Raw genomic sequence first — 26,870 nt, 5'->3', positions numbered from 1 at the left:
TCAGAATGCCCTATAGTTGGAATCTCACAATATGTAGCCTTTTCAAATCAGCTTCCTTCACTTAGTAGTAAGCACTTAAAGTTCCTCCGTGTCTTTTTATGGCTTGATGCTCATTTTTACTGCTGAATAATAATTCCATTGTCTAGTCGCACTACAATTTATTTATCCATTCACCCACTAAAGACATCTTGGTTACTTCCAAGTTGGCAGTTCTGAATAAAGCCACAGTAAACATCCGTGGGCAGGTTTTTATGTGGACATGTTGTGGACTCATCTGGGTACAATACCAAGGAGCCATTCCCCTCTTCTTGGAGAACAGAACAGTTTTCCTTATATAATGGAAGACAGCCCACCCAGGCTGGGTTTTACTAAGAAAAAGTGTGGTCATGGGAATTCTTAGAGACTCCACAACACGCCTGCTTCACCCTGGAGGGCAGGAGCCTCAATCACAAGTGTGTCGTCCACCATGACACCCATGTTTTTCACCCACACAAGTAAAGAACCCAGATGTGAACAACTCATACTCACTGTGAAAACAACACCTAATTATTGTCCATATAAAAACCATGAACTAATGTGTCAGTGGAATGGAAAGAGGAATGCTGTATTTGAACGGCCATTGCACAGATCTCTGAAATTATAATGAATTTCAGTGTTCACCTTAGAAATGGGAGTTGGGAAGATTCTTAGGGGAGAGGCGACAGCTTTATCCTTGAGCTGATCGTAAGCCAGAGGCCATTGACTGACATCCTCGGTTCCTTCTCTTCCTTTTCAGCATGTGACTGCAACAGGGAAGGCTCCCAGAGGCCCTTCTATGACCAGGATACAGGCATGTGTTGCTGCCAGGAGGGTGTTAGCGGCCAGCGATGTGATCGCTGCGCCCGGGGTCACGGCCAGGAATTCCCTACTTGTCTTCGGTGTCACTTGTGCTTTGATCAGTGGGACCACAGCATTTCTTCCCTCTCCAAAGCGGTGCAAGGGTTAATGAGACAGGCTGCTAACATGGGAGATAAAAGAGAGACCCTGCCTGTCTGCAAGGCAGACTTCAAAGGCCTGAGAGAGGACATGTCTGAAATAGAAAGGATTTGGAGACATCCTGTTTTCTCATCTGGGGAATTCTTGAAAGTCAAGGATTATCACGACTCCGTTCGGTAAGGTTTGTGTGCAAGTAATAGATAGTCAAGATCCAGATTTATCTTAACACCTACTGAGCTTTAATGGCCTTAAGTTTAGAACCATACCTTTGTTGATGTTAGCGAAATGATCATTGTTCAGTTAATAACCAGGCTGGGGATCGAGTTTGTGTGTCTCTTTATTACCTCATTAGGATTACATGTGATTTTTCCAGATGCCGCGATCATAACAAAAAGGCAATCATAACGTTAATCGGAAGACCCAAACCCAGCAGAGCTGAAAGACACAAAATTGGAAGTAGGGAGGTTTTCAATACAGAATTTTTTTTCCTAACCATGCACTCAGGGAATTCTGCTAAATGTTCCCTGTTCTTAAGTTGTTTAGCAGCCCACATGTTACTGTGAAGTCTTACAATGAGGATGATAATTCTTTCAAAATGCAGTATCATTTTTATTATATATCCCTTTTTTTAAGTTGTTTCAAGTATATATTTTTTGTGTATATAAACTTTTTATTGAAGTATAGTCAGTTTGCAATGTGTCAATTTCTAGTTTACAGCATAATGCTTCAGTCATACATGAATATACATATATTCATTTTCATATTCTTTTTCACCATAAGTTACTACAAGATATTGGATATAGTTCCCTGTGCTCTACAGTATGAACTTGTTGTTTGTTTATTTTATATATATTACTTAGTATCTGCAAATGTCAAACTCCTAACTTATCCCTTCCCACCCTCTTCTCTCCGTGGTAAGCATAAGTTTGTTTTCTATGCCTGTGAATCTGTTTCTGTTTTGTAAGTTTGTTTGTCTTTTTTTTTTTAGATTCCACATATAAGTGATATCATATGGTATTTTTCTTTCTCTTTCTGGCTTACTTCACTTAGTATGACAATCTTCAGTTCCATCCATATTGCTGCAAATGGCATTATTTTGTTATTTTTTTTATGGCTGAGTGGTAGTCCATTGTATAAATATACCACAGCTTCTTTATCCAGACACCTATCGATGGACATTTCGTTTGTTTCCATGTCTTGGCTGTTGTAAATAGTGCTGGTGTGAACATTGGGGTTCTTGTATCTTTTTGAATTAAGTTTTCCTCTGGATATATGCCCAGGAGTGGGATTGCTCGATCATCTAGTAAGTCTATTTTTAGTCTTTTGAGGAATCTCCATATTGTTCTCCATAATGGCTGCACCAAATTACATTCCCACCAACAGTGTAGGAGGGTTCCCTTTTCTCCACACCCTCTCCAGCATTAATTTTTATTATATATTCTTGAATACTTCTTTTCATTCATCGAACATTTCTAGAGATTATGTTGGTTGCTCTGGGCCAAGAGTCAGGAAACCATAGCCCACGGGCACAAGCCGGCCTACCACATTGCTTGTGAATAAAGTTTTATTGGAACACAGCCATGCCCATTATTTACATTTCCTCTGTGGCTGCTTTCCCACTACAGTGACAGAGTTTAGCAGTTGTGTCAGGGGCACTGTGGCCCTTAAGGCTTAAAATATTTGCTCTCTGGCCCCTTACAGAAACAAGGATGAACTGGGTATCGTTTCCACCCTTCTAGGAGTACCCAGTCTTCTAAGAAACCAAACAGACTAGATTAAAGAATAGTTGAAGCTGCAGAATTTTATGTTACACAAAACCCAAGCATAAATATAAGGTCACTCATTATCACTAAACAAAGAATTACTCAAGCCTTTTAGCATGGTGTCTGGCACAGAGTAAGTGCTTTGTTTAATTAAAAAAAATTTTTTTAATTTAATAGGAGGTAATTAAGTTTATGTATGTATTTACTGGAAGTACTGGGGATTGAATCCAGGACCTTGTGCTTGCTAAGCACACAGTCTACCACTGAGCTCTACCCTCCCCCAGAGTAAGTGCTTTAAGAGTACCAATTATAATAATATTAATTATTATTATTATTGGCCTGAAGAATGGTAGCCTCGACAGTTGGAGCCTGAAGGAAAAGTCTGTAGATTAGCAGAAAATGCTAGGAAGCATTAGTTAATGCTTTGCACTTGAGCCAAGATAACTTAGTCCCATAAATATTTATTGTAACTTCCCTGAACCATACTCTTCAAGATTTGCACCCAATTTCCCCATCATGAGGGATCTACTAATTGTTCACCTGAACCAACTGTGTGTGCTGAACCCAGACAACTGAAGTGGGACCAAGGTAGCATCATCAAAGAGGAAGGTGATGGGGAAAGAACACACCCAGAGGTACACTGACCAGCAAGGACACCTCCTGTCACTTGTGGAAGTGATAAGACCCTGTACAGAAGTAGCACTAAAAAATTCTTGCTGGCAGCCAACTTATCCTAAATGAAGAATTGATTTTTACCCTCAGCTAGGTGAGGGGTTCTGTGTTGAAAGCCTAGGGTAGGTTGGCTCTCTTAGACTGGCTTAAATGAACCATGTCTGAATGTGTGTTTTCAAAAACCCAAAGCAAAGGGAGACAGAATATAAATAGTTGAAATTGAAAGATTCAAAAACTTTTGGTCTACTGGACCTTGTATGTTGGTCATATTTTTTCTTTTAATTTATTTTTAATTGAAGTATACTCGGTTTACAATGTGTTAATTTCTGGTGTACAGCATAGTGATTCAGTTATATATATATTCCTTTTCATTTCTTCTTCATATAGGCTATTACAAGGTATTAAATATAGTTCCCTGTGCTATATAGTAGGACCTTGTTGTTTATCTATTTTATATATAGTAGTTGTATCTGCTAATCCCAAACTCCCAATTTATCCCACCATCCCACTTCCCCCTGGTAACCACAAATTTGTTTTCTATGTCTATGAGTCTGTTTCTGTTTTGTAAATAAGTTCATCTGTCTCATTTTTTTAGATTCCACATATGAGTGATATCATATGGTATTTTTCTTTCTCTGTCTGGCTTATTTCACTTAGAATGACGACCTCCAGGTCCATCTATGTTGCTGCGAATGGCATTATTTTATTTTATTTTTTATAGCTGAGTAGTGTACCATTGTATAAATATATCACACCATCTTTATCCAGTCATCTGTCAATAGACATTTAGGTTGCTTCCATGTCCTGGCTATTGTAAATAGTGCTGCTGTGAGCATGATCATTTTTTTTTAAATTGAAGTACTGTCAGTTATAATGTGTCAATTTCTGGTGTACAGAACAATGTCTCAGTCATGCATATACATACATATATTCGTACGATCATATTTTAAATGAGCGCTGAAATACTCCAGGAAGCTGAATTAGCAAGAAAGAGATAAGCCATAAACAGAATAATAAATTGTCAAAGGAAAAATTGGAGGGAAAGATCCATTCAAATTATGAGGCTACCTAATAATGAGGGCAGTTTCTTTACATGTGTTTTTTCCACCAATCTGTCAAATGTGATACAAGCTTGGTTACATTTACTCTCCTTTTCCCCTATAGGGAACAAATCATGGAGCTAAGTGAGCAGCTGAATACAGTATGTGAATTTCAAGATCTGAAAGAAACAATAGTAAGGATGGGGAATGAAGCTAACCTTTTACTTGAAGATCTTCAGGAAGAAATTGATTTGCACTCCAGTGCCTGTAATGCAAGCATCATGGGTAAGAGAGAAAATGTACCTTAACTGTCTGTTTCTGGACAGAAGGTGATGAAATCTGTAGTGCATTCCATTAGTGAGTCATCCTGCACTTACTGCCACAGCATCTGAGCAATTTGGAATGTGAAAACACACCCGTGAAAGGTATTATTTGTGCGTGAATATTTCAACTTTTTAAACATTGCAGAGCCCGGACAGCATTTGCTAATAATGTCCAACACTAAACAAATATGACAACCCAAGTATTCTAATGCCAAACCATGCAAGGGTCTCATGCAGTCAGCTGCTTGGAAATTCTAATATGGCCATAAGGAAATGAGAGAGATGTGTTTCTGTGACTTCCTGAGTATAAGCCGCTCTGTTTCCAGCAACCATATACGCAAAGGAATGTGAGGCAAAAAGAACTTAAACATATCTCATAAGAACTTTGTGGGGATTCAAAGGCATCTAACATACTAAAAACCCGTAGTTCATATTGCATAGTTCTTAAAAATGAGCAGAATCCATGCCAAAGCCAAGATCACCTGGGAGGAGAAATGGAACTCTAACGTGGAACTTAGATGAGTTCATTTCCTCATCTCCCATGAGACCCCTGTTACATTTGGAAATGGGCAGCTTGTTACTACCTGGAGAGGCAGCACGGAACTCATTCACACCTAACTCATCTAATTGAAAGGGAAAATACACGTGAATTGCGTCTCAAGGCAAAAACATTGCTCTTCCTTATCCTGGACGCCTGCTCCTGTTTTCCATCTAATCTTGACCTAAAAGAGAAAAAAAAGATGGCAATTATGAAATGGCTGAAATGTATTGCAATCACTATTAATGATGTGCAATAAATGCTGTGTAAAGAGGAGGGAATTGGCTCTGATCCTAACCTGGAAGAAGGTGCCAATTGAAAGAACTGAAAATCCATCAGCAGTCACCCGAGCCAGGCAGAAGAAAGCAGAATGGCCCCATGCTAATCCTCTCAAACTTGGCAGTCCAACAGCAATGACTGAACTTTTTCTAGATGCCTGACACCGTGCTGCAGAGACGTGGAGTAAATACAGCAAGTCCTCGCCCTGAAGTCACTCCAGTCTTCCAGAGGGGAAGACAAGCGTATAAACAACTTTAAACAACAAAAAGACTTCATCGGGGCATCTTCTGGCTATTCTGGGGACAGAGGAGAGAGAACAGAATTCTTAGATAAAGCTTCAGGAATTAGGTGACAGTTGAATTGGGCTTCACGGAATGCAGATAAATTTGCCAAACAAATAAAGGCAGAAAAATCATTCCAAGCAATAGGAACATGGGTTTTGTCTTGTTCTGTTTTGTTTTGTTTCAGGATAAATGAAAACTACGATATATTAAGAATATGTTAGTGTAAGAACCAGGAATGTTTAAAGGAAAAGATGTGGTTGTCATGCCTGGATTATGGTTATGTAGGGAGTGAAGACCAGGACCCTGGACCTTTGATTCCTAAAATAGTTCAAAGCCCTAATAGACTATCATTTACATTAAAACTTCCCATATTACTTTCTTGAATTTGTGTTTTCATAAAAATATGGAAAACACAGAAAAGTACTTAAGAACACGGGCTCTAGGATTGAACTTCCTGGCTTCATCTCTTACTAGCACGGAGAACTTAGTATCATCAGAGCCTTGTTTTCTCACTGGTAAAACGAGGGTGATCGTGTGAGTGCGCATCTCACAGTGTTTTGTGAAGATTAAGGGTGAAAGTTGGAAGTACAGGCACAGAGAAAGCATTCAGCTTGTGAGCTGGTGTCATCAGCTTCAGTATCAGAGGTCAGCAAACTAGTCCGCCAGCACATCCTACCCAAAGCCTGTTTCTGTAAATAAAGTTACACCGGGGACAACCTCATCTCTTTACTTAACGTTTTGCCTGCGGCCGCTGTCACTCCACAATGGCAGAGTTGAGAAGCTGTGACAACAATGCTATGACCAGCAGCCCTAAAACATTCACTCTCTGGCCCTTTGCAGAACAAGTTTGTCGCCTCCTGCTCTGTATAGTTAGGTAGACTTAGTTGGTTCATCGCATTCGGGTTCATAAAGATGGTCAAAATTAATACCTCACATTTGTGGAACACTTCACAGAGCATTTTTGTATGATCTCATGTAATCTTCACAAACTATTACCAGTTTACAGATAAGGAAACACAACCTAAGAGACTAATGGATTTGCTCAAGGATGTACCCAGACGGTAAAGGGAAAGGACAGCATTCAAACACATGTCTGCTGGGGGGAGGGTACAGCTCAGTGGCAGAGCGCATGCCTAGCATGCACGTGGTCCTGGGTTCAATCCCCAGTGTCGCCACGAAAAATAATAAATAAATGGATACAATTAGTTACCTCCCCCCACAAAAAATTAGAAATTAAAAAAATTTTTTTTGATTAAGAAGAACACAGATCTGCAGACTTAAATCTCAGGGCTCTGTAGCTGTTGTATCTATGTCTGCGACACGACATTGAATCTTTCCCCATCAAGTGCAGATTCAAAGACAACATGTAATTTTTGTATTGATGATGGAGACCAAGCCAGTACAGTCAAATTGTGGAATGATGATCCTGATAACCCGTGTATAATTTCGTTTGCTTTCACAAAATTCCACCTTCCCTCAGTTTGTGCTGATGTAGATGCCTCAGAGAACATCAGGAAGTATCAGAGATCTTTATCTGCTGCAAAGAAAACTGACGATACTGCTTCCATCATTAATAAGCCTGAAAAAACCAGGAATGACTTAAGTACCATTTTAGCTGCACTAACCTCAAAAGAAAACTTGTCATTGAAAATATCAAAGTAGATCAAGACACCGGATATTCAAAAATTGAATGGAAAGGTAAATATTCGTGAGAGTATAGTAAAAACTACTTGACGTACAGACCTATTGTATTCTCTTGTTATTTCCCCGTCTTAAATTTTATTTCTTTTTATTTATATGTTATAAATGTATTATACATATAAATCCTCTGTTATATAACATAAAATAATATAAATGTATTTATTTAGATTTTATTTTTTATTTCTTAAGTCAAAGTTTGTGAAAAATCAAAGAGTAAAGATTGTGGCTTGATTTTAGTACTTTATATTATTTACTGTTTTTAAAATGGTACAGATTATGGACATTTATTGACATTTATTCCTCCTGCCTTATTATAAGTGGAAGGTAATTTTTATTTTAAAAGAAAAAAATGAAGTTAACATGGAAATGCTAGTCATTTGACCATTTTCCCCAAAACCTGTGAGTGTAAAAATGACATTGGCACAATTGCTGATACAAATAAGTTAGATGTTTATTCAGTTACCTGGGAAACATGGAATGGACCACATCCGTGTACTAAGCGTGAACAACTGTAAGAAAGATCTGTGAATAGAGCAGTGCCTTGCCTCAGTGAGCCTGGACGGCATTAGAAAAAGCTCTGCCAAGTTCGTTTTTACATAAATCCCTTCTCCCTCCAGGTGTGCGGGGGACGTGGGGTCTCGCCCTGTGTGCTCTTGCCCTGTGGAGGCCCCAGCTGTCGCGGCTCCCTGACTCTCTCCAGCAATGCCCTCCAGAAAGCTCAGGAAGCAGGGTCCCTGACTCGCAATTTGAACAACCAGGTTCAAGGATTGAAGAATCAGGTAAATAATGCCATCTCATGCTTTATTTGTAAAGCTGTAGCAATTTTTTTTAAAAGCAAGCTATTTGAAATTTTTTAACTTCCATTTAGCTTCTAAGTGAAAGGATTCTAGATGTTCTGTGTTCTTATGCCTGGAAACAGAATAAAAATACAGATGTGGATATAAATGTAGATTTTGAAGTAGACGTGAATATTGGCCTATTTTTTACATATACATTATATATAGTGTAAAGTGTGTGTATAATAAGTGTGTATACAATATACACATATACATATATTGTGTGTCTATCTGGAGAGAGAGAGAAGAGAAAAACCTCATAGTATGTTTATAAGACATACATACACTAGTGTGCATGTTTCCTTTATAGCCAACACTGTATAGAAACGGAAGACTTCTAGCCTTGAAGTTTTGAAAACTGTGGAGCTCTGAAAGCAAGGAATAAATTTTTATAAATTCAAGGGTATATTTGAAATTCTACTAAATAGACAAATTTTAATGTTAGAAAGTATTTTCATGGGAATATATTCTTAATGCCTTGAACTCTTTCCTATGTTGATAAACCTGATAAAGTTGTTTTACTATTTAAGCACCTGATAGCAGAATCTCTAATACTTTAAGGTGGTTTCACTTTTCTAGGCATAATAATAAATGAGTATAATTTTTAATTACCTAGTTTTCTTTAGGTTTTTTTGTGAATGCTTTATATTAATCTTGAAAGGATGAACACAGTTTTAGGTGTTGTGTGAATACATCGTATTCATTATTGAAAACAAGATGATGATTTGCTTCATAGTTTTTTTTTTTTTCTTTTTCTGGCAATATACGTAGAGCCTTTGATGAAGAAGAAAAAGTTCTTAAAGAGCTGAATTTTTCACCAATAAAAGGTAGATATTCTATCAATCAGCATTGTTGTTTGCAAGCAACAGAAACCAACTCCTGAACAAAAGAGAAATGTATGCGAAGACATCTGGGTCTCAGAACTGAGAGGAGGGTAGAGAGTCAGCCTTGGGAAAGGGGTGAGGACCACAGACAGCTAAGACACACAGCCCCGCGCATGCTCACAAGCACGTTCAGAGCAACAGTTCGCTCCGTGCGCCTGAGCTCCAACTGGTCCCACGTCCTAGCCCCACAGGCTCCACAATCCAAGTCTGGAGCAACCTTCTGATTATAATCAACTTGGAGAACGTCCCTACACATCCTGAATGTTGCAAATTTAATTTACGTAGTCAAATTCTGTATTGCTACCTCGTTTTTTGCTGATATGTATTTCTTTAACAGATGTTTATTGCGTACCTGTTGCAATCCCAGGCATTTATCTAGATCCTGGGAATACAGCCATGAACAAACGCAGATCCTGGTCTTGCATCCCTGTGGTGAAAAAAATCCTTAATCATTTAGTGTAATTTTAAGCTACTATATTGTCCCTTCTCAAAAAAGAAAAAAAAGAAATCTCACATCATTTAAATAAGCCCTGTGTTAAGCTATTGCTTTGAAAAGATAACCCCGAAGTACATATTACCCGAATCTGGCTCAATCAGCACATAAATGGAGAACTGGGAAAGGATGGGGGTTGTCTTGTTGATAAAATGGTGTGCTGTTTTCCTCTAGATTAGAAGGGGGAAGCATGCCAGAAGAGATTGCAAGAGAATTCTCAGGAGTCATGACAGAGGATGGATTGCAGAGAGATGTTTTAAGAGTGAAGTAATCGAGCAATCTTTCTTTCTTTCTGAATATGGCATCAACTGATCTCCACTGAGATTTCATCTGTATAATTGGTCCTGAGTATTTATTTCTGGAATTCTCATCTTACTTTCATGCATTCTCACATACTACTTGTCCATTTTATTTTTTAATTGAAATATAAGTGACACATAACACTATGCTAGTTTTAGGCATACAACATCATGACATAGTGTTAGTTTTAGGCATAAAGCATAATGACACTGCTACATGTATAATGTTGCAAAATGATTAGCACAAGAAATTAATATCCGTCACCACACGTAGTTACATTTTGTTTCTTGGGATGAGAACTTTTAAGCTCTGTTTTCCCAATTGCTATCCATTTTCAACTTGAAAAAGTTTTAGAGAATTATGGAACAACAGAAAAAGTAAGATACATATTTTTAATCATGCAAGTGTTCCTTTTTTGTTTCATCATTTGCCAATGACTACAATTAAATCCTTTCCCACAAAATCTGTATGACTCAAATTAAGCAGCCTCCCTTTGTGGGGAAATAAATGGAGATTTTTTCCCCCCTAATTATGTTTGATCCTAATTAGCCCTACTTCTGTCACAACTAATTTATTAATTACAGCTTAACTTGTGGATGATACTGTCCTTTTGCTCTCGGTCTTTTCTCTTTCTTTAATTTGTTGGAATCCCAAGGAAAAGTCCATGACCTTTCTCAAATCATACAAGGAAGAATTTGCACTTCTAGGTTGTAAGCATTTTAGTTCTGTCATTTCTCCACCAGGTGTACAGTGTTTGGAATTCATCTTTGTAGCCTGCTCTGAGTTCAAACTCATTTATTAAAAGGAGAAATGTTTTCTTTGTAGCTTTCAAAGAAAGTATATTATTTGAATTTGAGGAATGTTTAAAAGAGTAACTATTTTAACTTATATTAAATTTATTAATATTTTAACTTATATTAAGGAAAATGTTCTCAGCTTACTAACTGCACTGATGACTGTAAGTAGTCCTAACTAATTTCTGTGAAATCTGTTGCTGTTATAGAATGCAAACGTCTCATTAAACCAGAATTTGTATTTTAGATTTGTATCAGGAAAAGTCATTAGTACTCCATCAATAATTGTTTTCAAGTAACAACTTTGATCACTAATAATGTTTTAAGAGATAAATTCACATTATTAAGGAAACAGGATAATGAAAACAAATAATATCACCTTTTAAAGGAGTCCTTTAAAACGAATCTGTTGTTTCATTACCTAGACTTCTGTTTCTTTTTTAATGAATTCTATTTTGGTCCAGCTAAGTAAGGAAACATCACAGAATGTGCCTAATTATTGTATGTTTGCCTTGTACTTTTTTTCTTATTCCAGATTAAGAACATAAGTAAACCGGCAGACGTCTCCAAAACCAATGCCTTACAGCTAAGTGAGAAGCTGAGGAATAAGGAAAACCAAAGTGACTCTGAAGAAGAAAAAATGAATCTTTTAATCAAAAACCTGAAAACATTTTTGTTAGGTAACGTTTTAAAAATACTAGGGCTAATTTTTATTTCTTCTTCTCTCCCCCCCCACCACCCCTTTCTCCTCCCCTTCTTTTCCCTCCGTCCCCTCCTCCTCCTCCTTTTAATATATACTCAAAGATCACAACCAATTTCAAATTACATTCTTTGGAAATGACATGCCTAAATCAAAACCAGGATGTACTCCTTGGTTTTAAATTTCTTAATGAAAACAATCCCAAAATATTAACTCAGTGCCAAAAAAAATATGGTCCTTTGTATAAGATTCGTTTAGTAATAAATCCTAGAATTGAGTTATAATTCCAAACAAATGAGCTTGGTGTTTAAAGTTATTTTATTTCTTTAAAATAAAAGAAAAGTCCAGCATGAAGACTCTGCCAGATTCTACAATTTTCTCTGCTGACAGAGTGTGTGAGATCAGCTATGCCAAATGTTGGTTAGTATGTCGACTACTGTAGTGAGCTGGCATCTAAAATACTGGTTATTAACTTCTATTGACTATTTTCCAAGACTCATGTTGGCTTTCTGTGACTGACCAAAAGGAACTATTTGGTTCGTTACTATTATGAATTATTCTTATACTTATGAACATATTATCCCTTATTTTGTGTAATTTGGGGAGAGGTTTGTTTTAAACTCCAGAAAATTATTAAAGATAAATATCAAATAGTACAGCTGGAAATGGTCCTGAAACCTCACTTTCTGCAAATAACATTACTCCTTGCTTAACCCCACGTCTCCACAGGTTTAATCTCTGTGATCCTCTGAGGCCCAGTTCAAATGCCTTTTTTTTTTTTTTTTAATGGAGGCACTGGGGATTGAACCCAGGACCTCATGCACGCTCAGCATGTGCTTTACCACTGAGCTAGACCCACTCCCTTAAATGCCTATAGATGTTCTTCCTGGAGTATTTTCTCCTCCTTCTGGACACCATATCCCTTTGTCTTGTATGTATCACTTCTGTTCTTCAGGGGTCAGTCAGTCATCACCTAGAATGACTATGAGTCCCCACTTGCTAGTAAACCCTTTGAGGATCATCAGATGTGTATCCAGTTCACTCTGACTTCCCCCACGGGACTCAGCGTGTGTCCCTCCATAAGGAGCCAGAGAGAGACAAAGCGCTATTACCCCCCAAAAGTCTATCTTCCGCTCCAGTTCTCAAAGGGGACCAATTGTATTTTTCTGAAAAGCTGGGCATAGATGTATTTACAAGTTTCTTTTTTTATGTTAATTTCCTAATTTAAAAAAAAATTTTTTTTAATTTTATTGAAGTACACCAGAAATTGACACATTGTAACTGACTATACAAATTTCTTGATAATATGTTATTCATACTGTACTTTATTCTGTTTTGCTGAATTCCCTTCTCAAAATAGATCTTTGAGAAGTAGCATTAGGAATAGTTACCCAATTATGCAGATGAGCAAAAATTGTGAGCCTTTTTAATGTCATGGAGGATGAGAGTAGACTTTTGTTGAGTCCAGACCCAGCGCTTCCCCATTGTCACATCCGTTGTGTTCAGCTCTTAATGATAGGCATCTAAACATTTTCATTGCTTTTGAACTGTATTTATAATAAGCTGTTTTTGTGAGGACATTTTGTGGAACACACAGTGTTCCAAATCTGTAATTTTTCATTTTTCCAACAAGCATTTGTGTGGGGTGTATTCTGTGTTATATGAGCAACGTTTCTTTCAGAGAGAAGGGAAAATTGAGGATGAAGAAGAATCGAAGGGACATATACGATCTAATCCCTGGATTCTAGGGACACAGAATCAGATGCAAATACATTTGACTTAGAATTTGTTGTGGTGATATTTACAAGATACAGTGATAAGGAGACACAATTACCTAAAACCCACCTTCTTTTTTAAGAGGAAAACGTGCCTCCGGAGGACATAGAAAAGGTTGTAAATCGTGTACTTGACGTCTGCCAACCAGTCATGTCGCAAAATCTAACCCACGAAATTGACAAAATACAGAAATTTTCACAACCTTGCGAGGACTACAGGATGGAGGAGAACAGGCTACGTAAAGCAGCGGATGGAGCCCGAGAAGTTCTGGTGAAGGCAAAAGCAGCCAAGTAAGTAGAGTAGTAACATCCTCCTCCTGCTCTAACAGGCCATCTGCTGAAAGGCCATCTGAAAAATGCTTGCCTAAGGAGCTGTAACTGTAGTTCAAATCAAATTATCCTCCAGTAGTTCGTTGTCCCACTTGAAGGCTACGCTGTCTGTGGCGGTGCCCCCAGGAAGCTGGAACACTAGAACGCAGTGTGCGGAGATGCTTGTTTCCCATTTCCTTTGGACTCTGAGTGCCCTTCCAGGAGTCTGTTACCTCTTTATACCAAAATACACCGATGAATGCTATATGCTAATTATATGCCAGTATCTTTACAGGTGGTGGGAGTGTCTGTGTATTTTTCCCTTCTTGTTTACCTATTTTTGGTTCTTTCTAGATTTACTCCAATAAGCAGTACTTTGAAAATCTAAGTTAAAAAAATATATATCACACTAAAAAGATACAGTGGTGAGGAAGAGAAGAAATGCACACTAGTGCCCCAGGGATATGGTACAGGAGTAGAAAGATACGCACGGTACAGAGTTAACGAAGTCTGGATTCCTTTTGCCTGTGTGGACTTAGCCAAGCATAAAGGAGAAGCCGTCCTGGTTTTTATGAGCATGGGGTGCCGTGAGTCAGGGTCACAGGGTTGGTGGATGATGCTCATTACGTCACCAACACGCACCCCCATTTTTGGACACCCAGAAAGAGTTGGAGACCTGAGCTGCCTTTACTGTCTCATCATCCACTTACACAGATGAAGTGGACCAGACTCAACCCAAAGCCCAGCCATTCCAGTTTGAACACTTAAAACTACGAAAATTAAGTAATTGCAGCACAATCACACCACTATTAAAAACAACGCTGATGAAGGAGTTTTAGTAACGTGCAGAGAGTCTTACAATGTAACATTCATGCTTTTTAAAAAGGAGATAGCAGATTATACATGGAAGAGATGTCAATCACGAAAAGAAAAAAAATCTTTCTGGACAAAAATGCTAGAAAATGCCAATATCTTAAAAGGTAGTAGGATTACTGGTAAACTTTCCCTTCCTGGTTTTCTTTTCTTTTTTTCTTCTTTTTTGGGGGTACTTTCCAAATTTACTATACCGAGTAATGCTTTGAAAAAAATCTAAAGAAAAAAACAATACAGTTAAAAAAAATGAGGGGTGTTATGAAAAGGAAAGGCTTGGGAACCCCCTCCCCACCCCCAGTAACTGTAGAGAAAGGAGTGTAGAAAGAGAAAGCTACACACTGCATGATTCCAACTATAGGACATTCTGGAAAAGGCTAAGGCAGTGAAAAAGATCGGTGGCTGCAGGGGGTGCGAAAGGAGGAATGAATAGACACACACACACAGGAATTTTAAGACAGTGAAAATACTCGATATGATGCTATAATGATAAATACATGTCATTATACATTTGTCCAAACCCACAGAACAGACAACACCAAGAGTGAGCTCTAATGTAAACTGTGGACTCTGGGTGATTAGTATCTGTCAGTGTAGGTTCATCAGTTGTAACAAATGTACCCTCTGGGGCGGCATGTCGATAACTGGGGAGGTTATGCATGTAAAGGGCCAGGGAGTATATGGGAAATCTCTGTACCTTCCTCTCAGTTTTGCTGTGAACCTAAAAACAATAGTCTTTAAAACAAAACAGAACAGAACAAAAAACCAGAGAGATTACCCCTGGGAGGAGAAGATGGGTTGGATTGGGAAGGGGGTGTTTTGCAATTTGGCTGTTTTTGCTCTCACACAAGCATCTCTGATGATGCCTCTGCTAGGGTCTGTCTGATACTTCCCTGGCTTCGTACATTCTTCCCAAGGTGGTTCTGAGCCCACAGATCTAAGTATCCGGTGACCGTTGACTCAGGGTGAGCTCATTTCTGTAAAATAGACTATCACTTGGAATGTTTGTGATTTTAACCTCTGACTGGGCCCCTGGGCGGCTGGAATGTCAGTGAAGCTTAAATAAACCTGAATAAACACAGCCTGAAAACGCAGGACCTCTCGTTCTCTCGTTGCTCTTTGTGGAGCCTCTTGACTCTCCCGCCCCAACTCCAGTAAGGATTCCGACAGCGTTGCTAAAGTTTGAGAAATCAAGAAACTGGAATTGGCTGAGGATCGTTTTCTTATTCACAGCTTGGCAGCTTTATCCCCTAAACGTCTCTGCTTATGACAAGTTAAGAAGAAACAAGACCCATTTCCTTGATTTCCATATCTGGCAAAATCTGTATCTATGTGCGCATATGTATGTTTTTTATTAGCATTTAAATATCCCTGTTTCTAAAAATGAAGATTTCAGCACTTTGCCTTGCTTAAGAGTAATTTAAATTTACTTTATAAGTAATTCCGTGAAGTTTTTGGTTGCGTCAAATGAACTCTGAAGGTGAAATAAATGAATAATTGTAGAGTTATCTAATCTGCTATGTTAATATCTCACTTTAGAAAAGCAGCAAACGTTCTATCAAATCTTGACAAAATGTTGAATAAGTTGCAGCAAGTTCAAATCACTCAAGGACAGGCAGATTCTACCATCGCACAGCTGACTGCCGAGATAAGAACAATAAAAAAGAATGTACTGCAGGTATTCCTCTCTGTTCTTTGAAACTGACCTGAAGTAGATTTTGAGTGTGGAGACAACACAATTTTTACTTATGCCAGTGTTCACCCTTGTCTTACCTGTCTGATGGGCTTGTCATGGTGATAAATAAGATTATGATAGTAGTATGTGTTTAATTAGTGTTCTGTGGAGCTCTCCCAGCACCATTTCATTTCCTTGATGACCATGCCTAGGGGATGAAGCAGGTGCTATCCCCAGCTCAGAAATGAAGGAACTAAGATTCAGGGAGGTTAAGTGACTTGCCTGAGGTCACACAGTTAAGTAATGGTAGATTAGAGGCCAGTGTTTATCCGTCCTGATACCAGGGGAAGTCACAGACTTTTTAAAGCTCACCCATCAAATAAATTAATTGTGGCCAAGTTTTTATAACTAAGTTTGCATGAAAACTCATCAGAGTACCCTAAAACTGAAAGAATATCTTGCCCAAAATAAAGTGTTCTCTCCAGAGTTCGGTAGGAATAAAGCCATGGTTAACCCAGGTGATAGATCCAGAAGAGAAAGACTGGCAGTTGAAGGACAGGAGAGGACCTGGTCTGACGGTCTCTGACATCTCTCCCTCCAAGGCTCCATCCTCAAGTACATGTCATACCCCCTTCCCAGAAAATTATGAGTTTCTCAGTCTCTATTTGTCAGCTGTGTTTTATTTATTTTTTAATTTTTTTAAACTTCTTTGCTTTTTTTTTAGTTGAAGGTACTGGGGATTGAGCCCAGGACCTCGTTCATGCTAAGCATGTCCTCTACCACTGAACTGTACCCTCCCCGCTCAGCTATGTTTTCGATACCTAAATACAGCCATCTTGAAAAGCAGAAAGCAATAGAACAGGAAATAGTACACCAGGAAATAAAAATGTTAGCTATAAAAAGGTTACCTAGAAAGAGAGGAGCAAAAATATAAAGAGGAACTCGAAGTTTTCCCCTTCTAGACATATACTTTAAAACAAGGGTTGGCAAAATACAGCGCATGGGCCCAGTGGCCCCACCGACTGTTTCTGTATCCAAAGCTACAAATTCTGTTGGAATACAGCCACATATTATCCATGGATGCTTCTGCATTACAATGGCACAGGGTTGAACGGCTGCAATAGAGACTTTATGGACCACAAAGTGTGAGATATTTGCAATCTGACCCTTTACAGAAAAGGTTGCAGATTCCTGCTCTTGAAAAACTCCCACATATGCCTGAGGGCACAGGAAGGGGCTTCCATTGCTAAGAGGATGGTGGACCAGTACACCCAGGGAACCTCCTAGTAGGAAAAAAAAAAAACTAGAAATGTTACAGGCTGTTTTGACAATTTTTTATTTGTTTATTTTTTAGTTCTTATTTTTCATTAACATGTCGATTTACAATGTTAGTTTCTGGTGTACAGCAAAGCGATTCACTTATACATATACATAACTTTTTTTTTCAGATTCTTTTCCATTACAAGTCATTACAAGACATAGACTATAGTTCCCTGTGCTGTACAGTAGGTCCTTGTTTATCTATTTTATACAGAGTAGTGTGTATTTGTTAATCCCAAACTCCTAATCTAACAATTTTTTAAACGCCTACCTGAATTAGTAAGAAATGGAGGAAATCTTCAGAGGCCAAAAATGACCGGAAAGCATGATCCAGAGAAGTAATCAAGCATGAACCTGACAGCAGGCAGAGGGTATCTGCCAATCCCAGGTGTATCAGAGCCGCTGGTTTATGGCTGCCTTGCATAGCAAAGAGACAAAGCCATGCAAGAAGGGAGTCAGACCCATGCATACAGCAGGGACCCCAAAAGGCAAACCCTCAGGGAAATGTTACACTATTAGAGAGAGAGAGTGTAAAGACATTGGCCTCTGCGTGGAGGGAGAATGTCTTCACTAAGAATTATTAACCGTAAGCCAGCTCTCAGGTGAGATGGGCTAATTCATCCTACCTGGGTGGCCCCATAAACCAAGCTAAAAATGTCATTTACTGTGGTCCTGGGTTGGCAGGGCCCTCCGATGCCTGACAGAGTCGATGAGGAATCCTTTCCAAAGGACTGCACCTTAAAACCAGGCCTCAAAGGATTCCCCTATAACACATAAAGAAAGAGATTGCCTTACACAGGAGTCATCAGAAACAGTAGACGAGAGAATCAGAATGCAAGAGACTGCAGGTATTACCCCGTTAGTGGATATCCCAAGACAAAATAAGCATGTTAATTATGTTTAAGAAAATTAAAGAAGGTGTGAAAGTTTGACCAAAGAGCAAGAGACAAATAGACAAATGACCAGTCACATTTGACGTCCAGGTAGGACAAGTAGAGTCACTGAAATAAGAAACAAGTATAAGGTGTTCATTCATTATTGTGTATAAGGGCTTCCATTTGTAAAAGGATGGTGTATCAGTACTCCAAGGGGCCCTCCTAGTAGGAAAAAAAAAAAAACAAAACTAAAAATGTTAGGCTATCTTAACAATTTTTTATTTTTTAGTTTATTGTTATTTATTTTAATTTAATTTCAATTGTTATTATAACTTTGTTTTAATGGAATAGAAATAGCAAAGGAATGATTTTCTCTCCCTTTACACCCAGCTTATCTTCTGAGCAGTAATTACATCATTTATGTTCTTGTTTACTTGTGACATAAAGAGCCTTTCTCCTCTCTAGTCTTTCATTCAACAACAGGTTGATCAACAGGCTCAGGAGACGAAGAAGGAGCTGGACTTAGCGAAGCAGCAGTCAGCGCTGGAGGGTGGGTTTGGCCGGCTGAGGACCAAGTTGCAAAGGGGCCGGGACGAGGCCACCCGAGTGCGAGCTCAGGCTGAATCAGCCCGGCGCCAGGCTGGGGGCCTGGAGGAGGTCATCCATCCCATCCCCGCCACTGAGAGCAGACAGACGGTGCTCCTTTGAGGGGTGATCCCTTAACCCCAGATGTTTGTGCCGTTTGTCAGCACTTCCCTTAGTGCCTGTCCACGCTCAGGGGTGTATGTCTGTAAGGACTGCACTGGGTAAGGAGGCGCTTCTGTAAGTGGAGGGCTGTCTCCAGAGAGACAGAAGTTTTTCAGCCAAATCATATTAAACTGTTTACTCTCCACCCACTCATCCTTATTACAAGTGGTACCTTAGTCAGATTTTTCCTAAACTTCCAAACTTTCACGATTTATGTCATGGATCTATATTGTAGGTATTAGCCCTTGACTAAGTAAATCACGTAAGAGATAAAGAAAACAAGACGTGAGGGTCACCTCCAAAAAGAGTAGATCAAGTTATAGGAATCAGAGTGAGTTAATTAAACTTTTGTGGAAAATGGCCTGTTAATTTCAACTGCTGAAAGGAACCATCAGCTCATTTTCCTGGCAGGAAATCTTTGGTTGGTTGCATTCATACAGCAGCTTAAGCCCAAGAGATGTTGAAGTGTGTTGACAATTGGTGTATTCTCTTGCTTCTCATTCCTGATGTGCTGGGTAAATTTTCCACCAGCAGGAGCTGAGGGCATTTTCTATGGAACAGAAGTTGAGAAAGGCGCTTCCTGCCTTCCCTCGACCACTTCCACGTTCCATTCCTGGGTCTGAATTCGTCTGTTTACCATTATGTAGGTTGTCAACCCCTCAGGCTGACCCCGGAGATTTCCATTCTAATACTGTGGGAGGCCTTCACACTAACCCCCTACTTCCCATCTGGAACCCTCCCCACCTCATCCTCTCTCACCTTTGTGCCAACCAAATAATGTCCTTGCTGCTTCTGAATCTTCACTGCTCCCTCTGAACTTCACCTTGCACTTGGCAACCATTCAACCCGACTGAGCTAAACCTTTGTCAGGGGCAGCACTGGATCCATCTTGTCCTCTGTACCTCTGACCTTATGTCGTTTGGGACACACCATTCTCTCATAAAGAGTTGCCTTAACATGGAATAATGCTTGATACTTTATAACAGAGAAATTTGACTTTCTCACTGAAGCTGAGATTTTTTTTTCAGCCTGAAAAAAAATAAAACCCCACAAACAATGCACATAAAAACTCTGTTGGAAATATCTTATGGATTCAAGTGCAATGACTTATTCCTTGTACGAGCAGTCTCAGGCAAACATCATGCATATGTATGTGTTTTATTAATATTTTCTGATGATAGGAGTGTTGCTCTGTTACAGGAGTTTGTTGAGCTCCAAAATCGATATGCTATTCTTCAACAAAATATAAGCCTTGCGGGACTGACGAAGGACACATTAGGAAAAGTGAAACGGCTAAAGGATGCAGCAGCAAAACTGGCTGGAGATACAGAGGACACGACAAGAAGAATTATAGGTACTGATTCTTTTTATTTTCCCAGCATTACTGAGGTATCACTGACACAGAATTGTGTGTTTTTCAAGTGTACTTTGGGATGATTTGATGGATGTGTACGTTGTGAAATGACCACCACGATTCAGTTAACACATCCACCCCCTCACACAGTTAGGGGAGTGCCTAAGATCTGCTCACGTATGTGATACAGTGTGATCGATCCCCAGAACCCGTTCATCTTATAATTGGAAGTTTGGACCCTTTGAGCAACGTCTCCCTCATTTCCCTCATCCCCCAACCCCTGGCAGCCCCCATCTACTCATCCTATGAGTTCAACTTAATCTTTTTTTTAGACAGAAGTGAGATCATACAGTATTTGTCTTTTCTGTCTAGCTTGTTTTCACTTTGCATAAAGTCCTCCCTCCAGCTTCATCCATGTGGTTGCAAATGGCAGGGTTTCCTTGTTTCTTATGGCTGAATTGTATTTGTACATATATGTGTATCTCACGTTTTCTTCATGTGTTCATCCATGGACACTCGGGGACACTTCCATGTCTTGGCTACTGTGAATAATTCTGTGAACACAGGAGTGTAGTTACCTCTTCGAGATACAGATTCGGATTTTTTCAGATATATGCCCAGAAGTGGATTCTGGATCATGTGGTGGTTCTAACTGTCCTGTTACCCACTCTCCCGATTTGATAGTGACATCATAATACTCCCCCCTTCCTGGCAGAACATGTCCCAGTTCCAGTTTATCCTTGATACAGTTTAACCAGTTACAAGTCCACTGAGGAGACAGAAGTAGGAACTGGGTTTGTGCAAAGGAGCATGCCTCTTACCTGGTTTTACTTCAAAGCGCATCAATGAGCATCCACTCTGCGTTAATCAGAACACACTGAGTTTGCCTTTGGTCACCTTGAAAGGCCCTTGTCCTAGCCTGGGGCTTCTCAACCAGGGGTGATTTTATCCCCTCCCCTGGGGATAAAAAGGTCTGAAGATGTCCCTGCTTGTCACAGCTAGGGGTTACAACTAACATTCTAGTGGATGGAGGCCAGAAATGTTGCTAAGTGTCCTGTAATGCTCAGGGCATGTCCCGGACAACGAGTAATTATTCTGCCTGAAGAATCAGTGGTACCGAGATTGAGGAGCCCTGTCTGTCCTAACCTGTGCTGCTTCTCTTCTCCTCTCCTACAAATAGCTCTTTTGGAGTCAGTATGATCTAGACACTAGGGCGCTACGTCAGGTAGCATGGCTTGTAGGTAGCAATCCAGAAGGAATCACAGCCCAAACACGGATTTTGATCCAGATGGAAATTTTGATGCCCACACAGTGTAGTAAACATAGAATACATACAATCAGAGTCAATCAGAGTATTTTTCTTCCCACAGCTAAAACTCATGATTTTTCTGGGCAGTCATCATGTCTGTAACTACCTCTAAATCATCAAGAAATATCAGATGATGAGTGGCCTAGTTGTACTTTTAGTTGTATTTATTGTCTCCCCAAACTTTAAAATGAAGCATATTCATCTGGAGTATAAGTAACTCTCAAAATATTAACATAACCCGAACTCCTCACTTATAAGTGCTTCTTTGTTATAAAATGGGTTGTCAGCCTTATGGCCACTTAAATCATCACTATGAAATGAAAAAAATGAAAATGCAACTTTAGTGTAGGCCAAAGTCAGGAAAAATACATACCAAAGTGTTAACATTAGATATCTCTGGGGAGGGGGAGAGTGACGAGAACAGTGCTACTTTTTACATTTATAGAATAGTTCTAAAAGTGTATTTTTTTTTTATTTTCAGTATTTTCATAATAATTTTAAAAAGGAAACACTATGAAAGATTCAGAAAGACAGACAGATGTGTTTACCTTGCACTCCCTGGGCAATACCATGAAGAATCAATTTCTATTACACAGACCTTGGTCCTTACAAAAGCATGGGGAGAATATTTTCTTTTTTGTTTTTTGATAGAATTTTAAAAATTGAAGTATAGTTGATTTACAATGTTTCAGATATACAACAAAGTGATTCAGTTATACATATATATCTATCCCATTTCAGATTATTTTCCATTATAGGCTATTACAAGATATGGAATATAGTTCCCTGTGCTGTACAGTAGGTCCTTGTTGTTTATCTGTTTTATATGTTGTAGTTTATATCTGCTAATCCCAAACTCCTAATTTATCCTTCCCCCTCTTTCCCCTTTGGAAACCATAAGTGTATTTTCTGTGTTGGTGAATCTATTTCTGTTTTGTAAATAAGTTCATTTGTATCATTTTTTGGATTCCACATATAAGTGACATCATATGATATTTGTCTTTCTCTGTCTGGCTTACTTGACTTCGTATGACGATCTCTAGGTCCATCCATGTTGTTGGAAGTAGCATTGTTTTTTTTATGGCTGAGTAGTGTTCCATTGTATATATATGCCACGTCTTTATTCATTCATCTGTTGATGGACATTTAGGCTGCTTCCATGTCTTGGCTAATGTATATAGTGCTGCTATGAACATTGGAGTTCGTGTGTCTTCTCAAATTAGAGTTTTCTGCACATATATGCCCAGGAGTGGGATTGCTGGATCATAGGGTAAGCCTATTTTTAGTTTTTTAGGGAACCTCCATACTGTTCTCCATAGTGGCTGCACCAAATTACATTCCCACCAGCAGTGTAGGAGGGTTCCCTTTTCTCCACATCCTCTCCAGCATTTATTATTTGTAGACATTTTAATGATGGCCATTCTGACTGGTGTGAGGTGATGCCTCATTGTAGTTTTGATTTGCATTTCTCTAAAAATTATCAATGTTGAACATTTTTTCATGTGCCTGTTGGCCATCTGGATGTCAGTATTTTTCTGTCTTATATTTAATGTCAGGATCCACATTCTTTCCACTTTTCCCCTATAGGCTAAAACATTCACAGTTCTTGAAATTAGGTTGGAAGAGAAGTTTAAGTCAGGGAATTTCTCAGAGAGATAGAAAGTAATGTATTCAAGGGGGTGGGTATAGCTCAGTGGTAGAGTGCATGCTTAGCGTGCGTGGGTTTTGGGGTTCAATCCCCAGTACTGCCACTTAAAAAAAATTAAGTAAATAAACCTAACCACCCCACCAATAAGTAAGTAAATAAATAAATAAATTTAAAAACTAACTTTTTAAATTGATGTAACTCTACGTCATGTGATTAAAGGAGCGTGGTCTGAGTTATCCATTCATTGCATAACAAACCACCCCCCAAATTTAATGGCTTAAGACAACAACCGTGTACTATTTGTACATGAGTTGTCTTGGGGGTTCTTCCCCCCGATCTTTCTTAGGGTGTTACTCACGTGGCTGTATTTGGTTGATGGGTCAGCTGGCAGGTCTGCCAGAGGTGGGGCTTGCTGGGATGCTGGGTCCACTGGGGTGCCGGGCCTCTCTCCACAGGGTCTTCCATCCCAGGCCGCTTTACAGTGCGTGGTTGCAGGGCTCCAGGAGGGTGGGCGCGGAAGCCGCACAGGGCTTGAGGTCCTGCAGTGTCCTTTCTCCCTTTTTCTTTCCTTCTTTCCTTCTTTCTTTCAGTGTTTTTCATTTATTTTTTAATTTTGCATGGGGGGAGATCATTAGGTTTTTATTTATTTATTTTAGTGCAGGTACTGGGGATTGAACCCAGGATCTGGTGAATCCTCAGCACACTCTCTACCACTGAGATGTACCCAAACCCCCTCTCCTGCTTTCTGTTGATCAAAACAGCTTGCGATACTGGACCTAGTTTGGTGGGGAGAGGGTAAATAGATTCTATTTCATGATGGGAAGAACTAGGAAAAATTGCGCGGGAATTAACAGAATCAACCACGTGTGTGGACGTCCTGGGTGACTAGCAGCAGTGAGAAGCCATTCACATCCGTGGTCTAAAGGGGCAGCAGGAAGCAGGAGTGGGAGCGCTGGGGAAGGACCCTGTGGATGCTGGAGCAGAAGGGAGGAGGCCACTTAGAACTGGACTTGAGAGACGTCAGAACTTCCAGAACCCTGCTGCTCACCAGAGACGAAGCCTGCTCGCTTTTCCCGCCCCCACCCTGCCATCGCTTCTCAGAGCCGTCCAGCAGCCAAGTGTGAACGAAAGCCAGAGCCAGGTGATGTCATCCACGGAGCTGGCTTTGCAGGACACAGAGCAGGATGAAGAATGGATGGGCGGGGGGATGAAAAGCAACCAGCACAATCTTACTTAACTTACTTGGTAGAAACACAATACCCTTCCAATGCTTAATTCCTTTTTCAATCCAAAATGACCTGCCTTTGAAAGTTTTTAATGACAGAATGCTCCCCACCCTCCATGGTGGCTCCTTAGTCTTTGAACTGCTGTGACTACTAGAAGGTTCTTGATAGTCAGACAAAATCTTCCTCCAGGGAGCGTTCACCTGCTGTTTCCATTCTCTTTCCTCAGGAGGACCCAAAGCACATTTACTCTGCTTTTCTGGCCACAAATACATGAAAATAGCTATAGCACGTGCCCTGAATCTTCTCTCTATGAAACATAGCTGGTTAATTCACTTTTTGTTCACAAGACGATTTCAAAGTTCTTCACCAATCTGGTTTCTTCCTCTAAACACATGCTACGTGCTAGTTTGACACTTACCCCAAACCAACTGGGTATCCAAGTGTAAACTGACTACGTGAAGTGGAGCATTAGCCTGCCTTCTTGTAGAAGTTCTACTTCAACCTAAGGCCAGTTTCCTTTCTGACTATGAACTGTATCTCTCTGTACCTCTTCCATCCACTACTCTGTGGGCTCCTTGTTAGGGTTTACTGTAATTCCCAGTATTTGTTGAAGAATGGGTAAGTAAATGGATGGACGGACAGATGGATGCATGGATGGATGGATTCATGGGTAGATAAGAGTGAAAGGCATCAGGGACTCCAATATCAGCAGAGAAGAGGGGAGGATATAGCTCAAGGCGTAGAGTGCATGCTTAGCATGCATGAGATCCTAGGTTCAATCCCCAGTACCTCCATCAAATAAATTAAACCTAATTACCGGCCCCACAAAAAGAAAGAAATCAGGCAGAGAAAGATAAGAACTGTACTGTATGATATCACTTATACGTGGAATCTAAAAAATACAACAAACTAGTGAATATGACCAAAAAAAGAAGAAAGTCAGCAGAGAAGAATGAAGAAATGAAAATGTCTTTTAAAAAGTGTCTTCAGTCCTTTCTACTGAAAGATTGGGAAACCCTGAAGTGATAGACACATGTTCAAAGAAAATGAAGTTAAAAGAGCAAGAAGAAACCTTGGGAAATACAGTGCGTTACCAAGTCCACTCAAGGCTTATCCTGTCTTTCCATCTCTAATGAATGCTAACCAGCCTTAGACTCACATTGATAAATGGCTTCAGATAGAAAATACTTTTCTGACACAAATATCAATTCGCTGATTTGTGTGCAAATCTTGAGAAGTCTGGTGGAAATAAATGCTTTATCCATTGGATCAAAACACAAAACTAAACATGTCCTTAAGGGACCCATAAATCCCGGTGTTTGGTGTAACGTGGATGTCCGGGAGGAATGGGTCAATTGAAAGTATATCATTTACTTCGTTTTCTTCTTTCAGATTTAGAAAAGAAGGTCCAAAATTTGAATCTAAGTAGACAAGAAAAAGCTGTTCAGTTGAAATAGTTGGAAGATCAAGTCATTGCCATTAAAAATGAAATCGTTGAGCAAGAAAACAAATATGCGACCTGCTATAGTTAGGCAGAGTTCAAGTGAAAAATCACCTGTGCTTTCTTTGCTGGCTTCTGATGAGCAAACTGTGCTGTGCTGTGCTGGAGCTGTGCTGAAGCTGGGAAACACAAACGGTCAGCCTCTTCTGCGTCTCTTCCCCCAACCCCTTCCTTGCCGGATGTGGCTGCACAGTGAAACTTGGCCAAGAAAAAGCCACTTTATCTGTGGAAGAGAAAGGGAAATGTAAAGAGATTGTCTCTGGTTTCAGAAACCTTTGCTCTCGCCTTCCTTTCCTTTTCTAACTGCATGACAAGTGCAAATCTATAAAGAAGTATTCTACTCACTAATACTCATGTCAGTCAAATGGACCTAGCATTAAATAAATTGCCAGAAGCTGGGGAGTGGGGACTGGGGCGATATTAATTGATGGGCATTAAGTTTCATTTAAGCAAGATGAGGAAGTTCCGAGTTCTGTACATTATACATATAGTCCACAATTGTGTGTTGCACACTTTAAAAAGCATTGAGTGTAAATTTCATGTTAAATGTTCTTTACACAATAAAATAAATTTAAATATCTCTAATACTAGAGTGGAATAAATATGGATGGTCTCATCTAGATTGTCCTATATTTTATTTTTATTTGGATTTACTTTATCTGTAAAGCTATTATTCTGT

At 39.5% G+C, this 26,870-nt stretch overlaps 1 protein-coding gene across 1 annotated transcript in view; it reads left to right on the top strand.

Annotated features, from left to right (window-relative positions):
* Positions 1-26,601, top strand: part of LAMB4 (laminin subunit beta 4) — a 90,185-nt gene extending 63,584 nt beyond the window's left edge. The window contains 11 exon segments of the mRNA XM_010947430.3: positions 234-237; positions 776-1,151; positions 4,575-4,735; positions 7,370-7,572; positions 8,193-8,354; positions 11,418-11,562; positions 13,441-13,648; positions 16,076-16,214; positions 18,890-19,063; positions 20,354-20,507; positions 26,083-26,601. Of these exon segments, the coding sequence (XP_010945732.2) occupies positions 234-237; positions 776-1,151; positions 4,575-4,735; positions 7,370-7,572; positions 8,193-8,354; positions 11,418-11,562; positions 13,441-13,648; positions 16,076-16,214; positions 18,890-19,063; positions 20,354-20,507; positions 26,083-26,222 (1,866 nt within the window). The 3' untranslated portion in view covers positions 26,223-26,601.
* The last annotated feature ends 269 nt before the right edge of the window (positions 26,602-26,870 follow it).

The sequence above is a fragment of the Camelus bactrianus genome, chromosome 7 (assembly GCF_048773025.1).
Source record: "Camelus bactrianus isolate YW-2024 breed Bactrian camel chromosome 7, ASM4877302v1, whole genome shotgun sequence".
In the NCBI taxonomy this organism is placed as follows: domain Eukaryota; kingdom Metazoa; phylum Chordata; class Mammalia; order Artiodactyla; family Camelidae; genus Camelus; species Camelus bactrianus.
The sequence above is the reverse complement of the archived record's forward strand: the minus strand, read 5'-3'. Positions and strand labels throughout refer to the sequence as shown.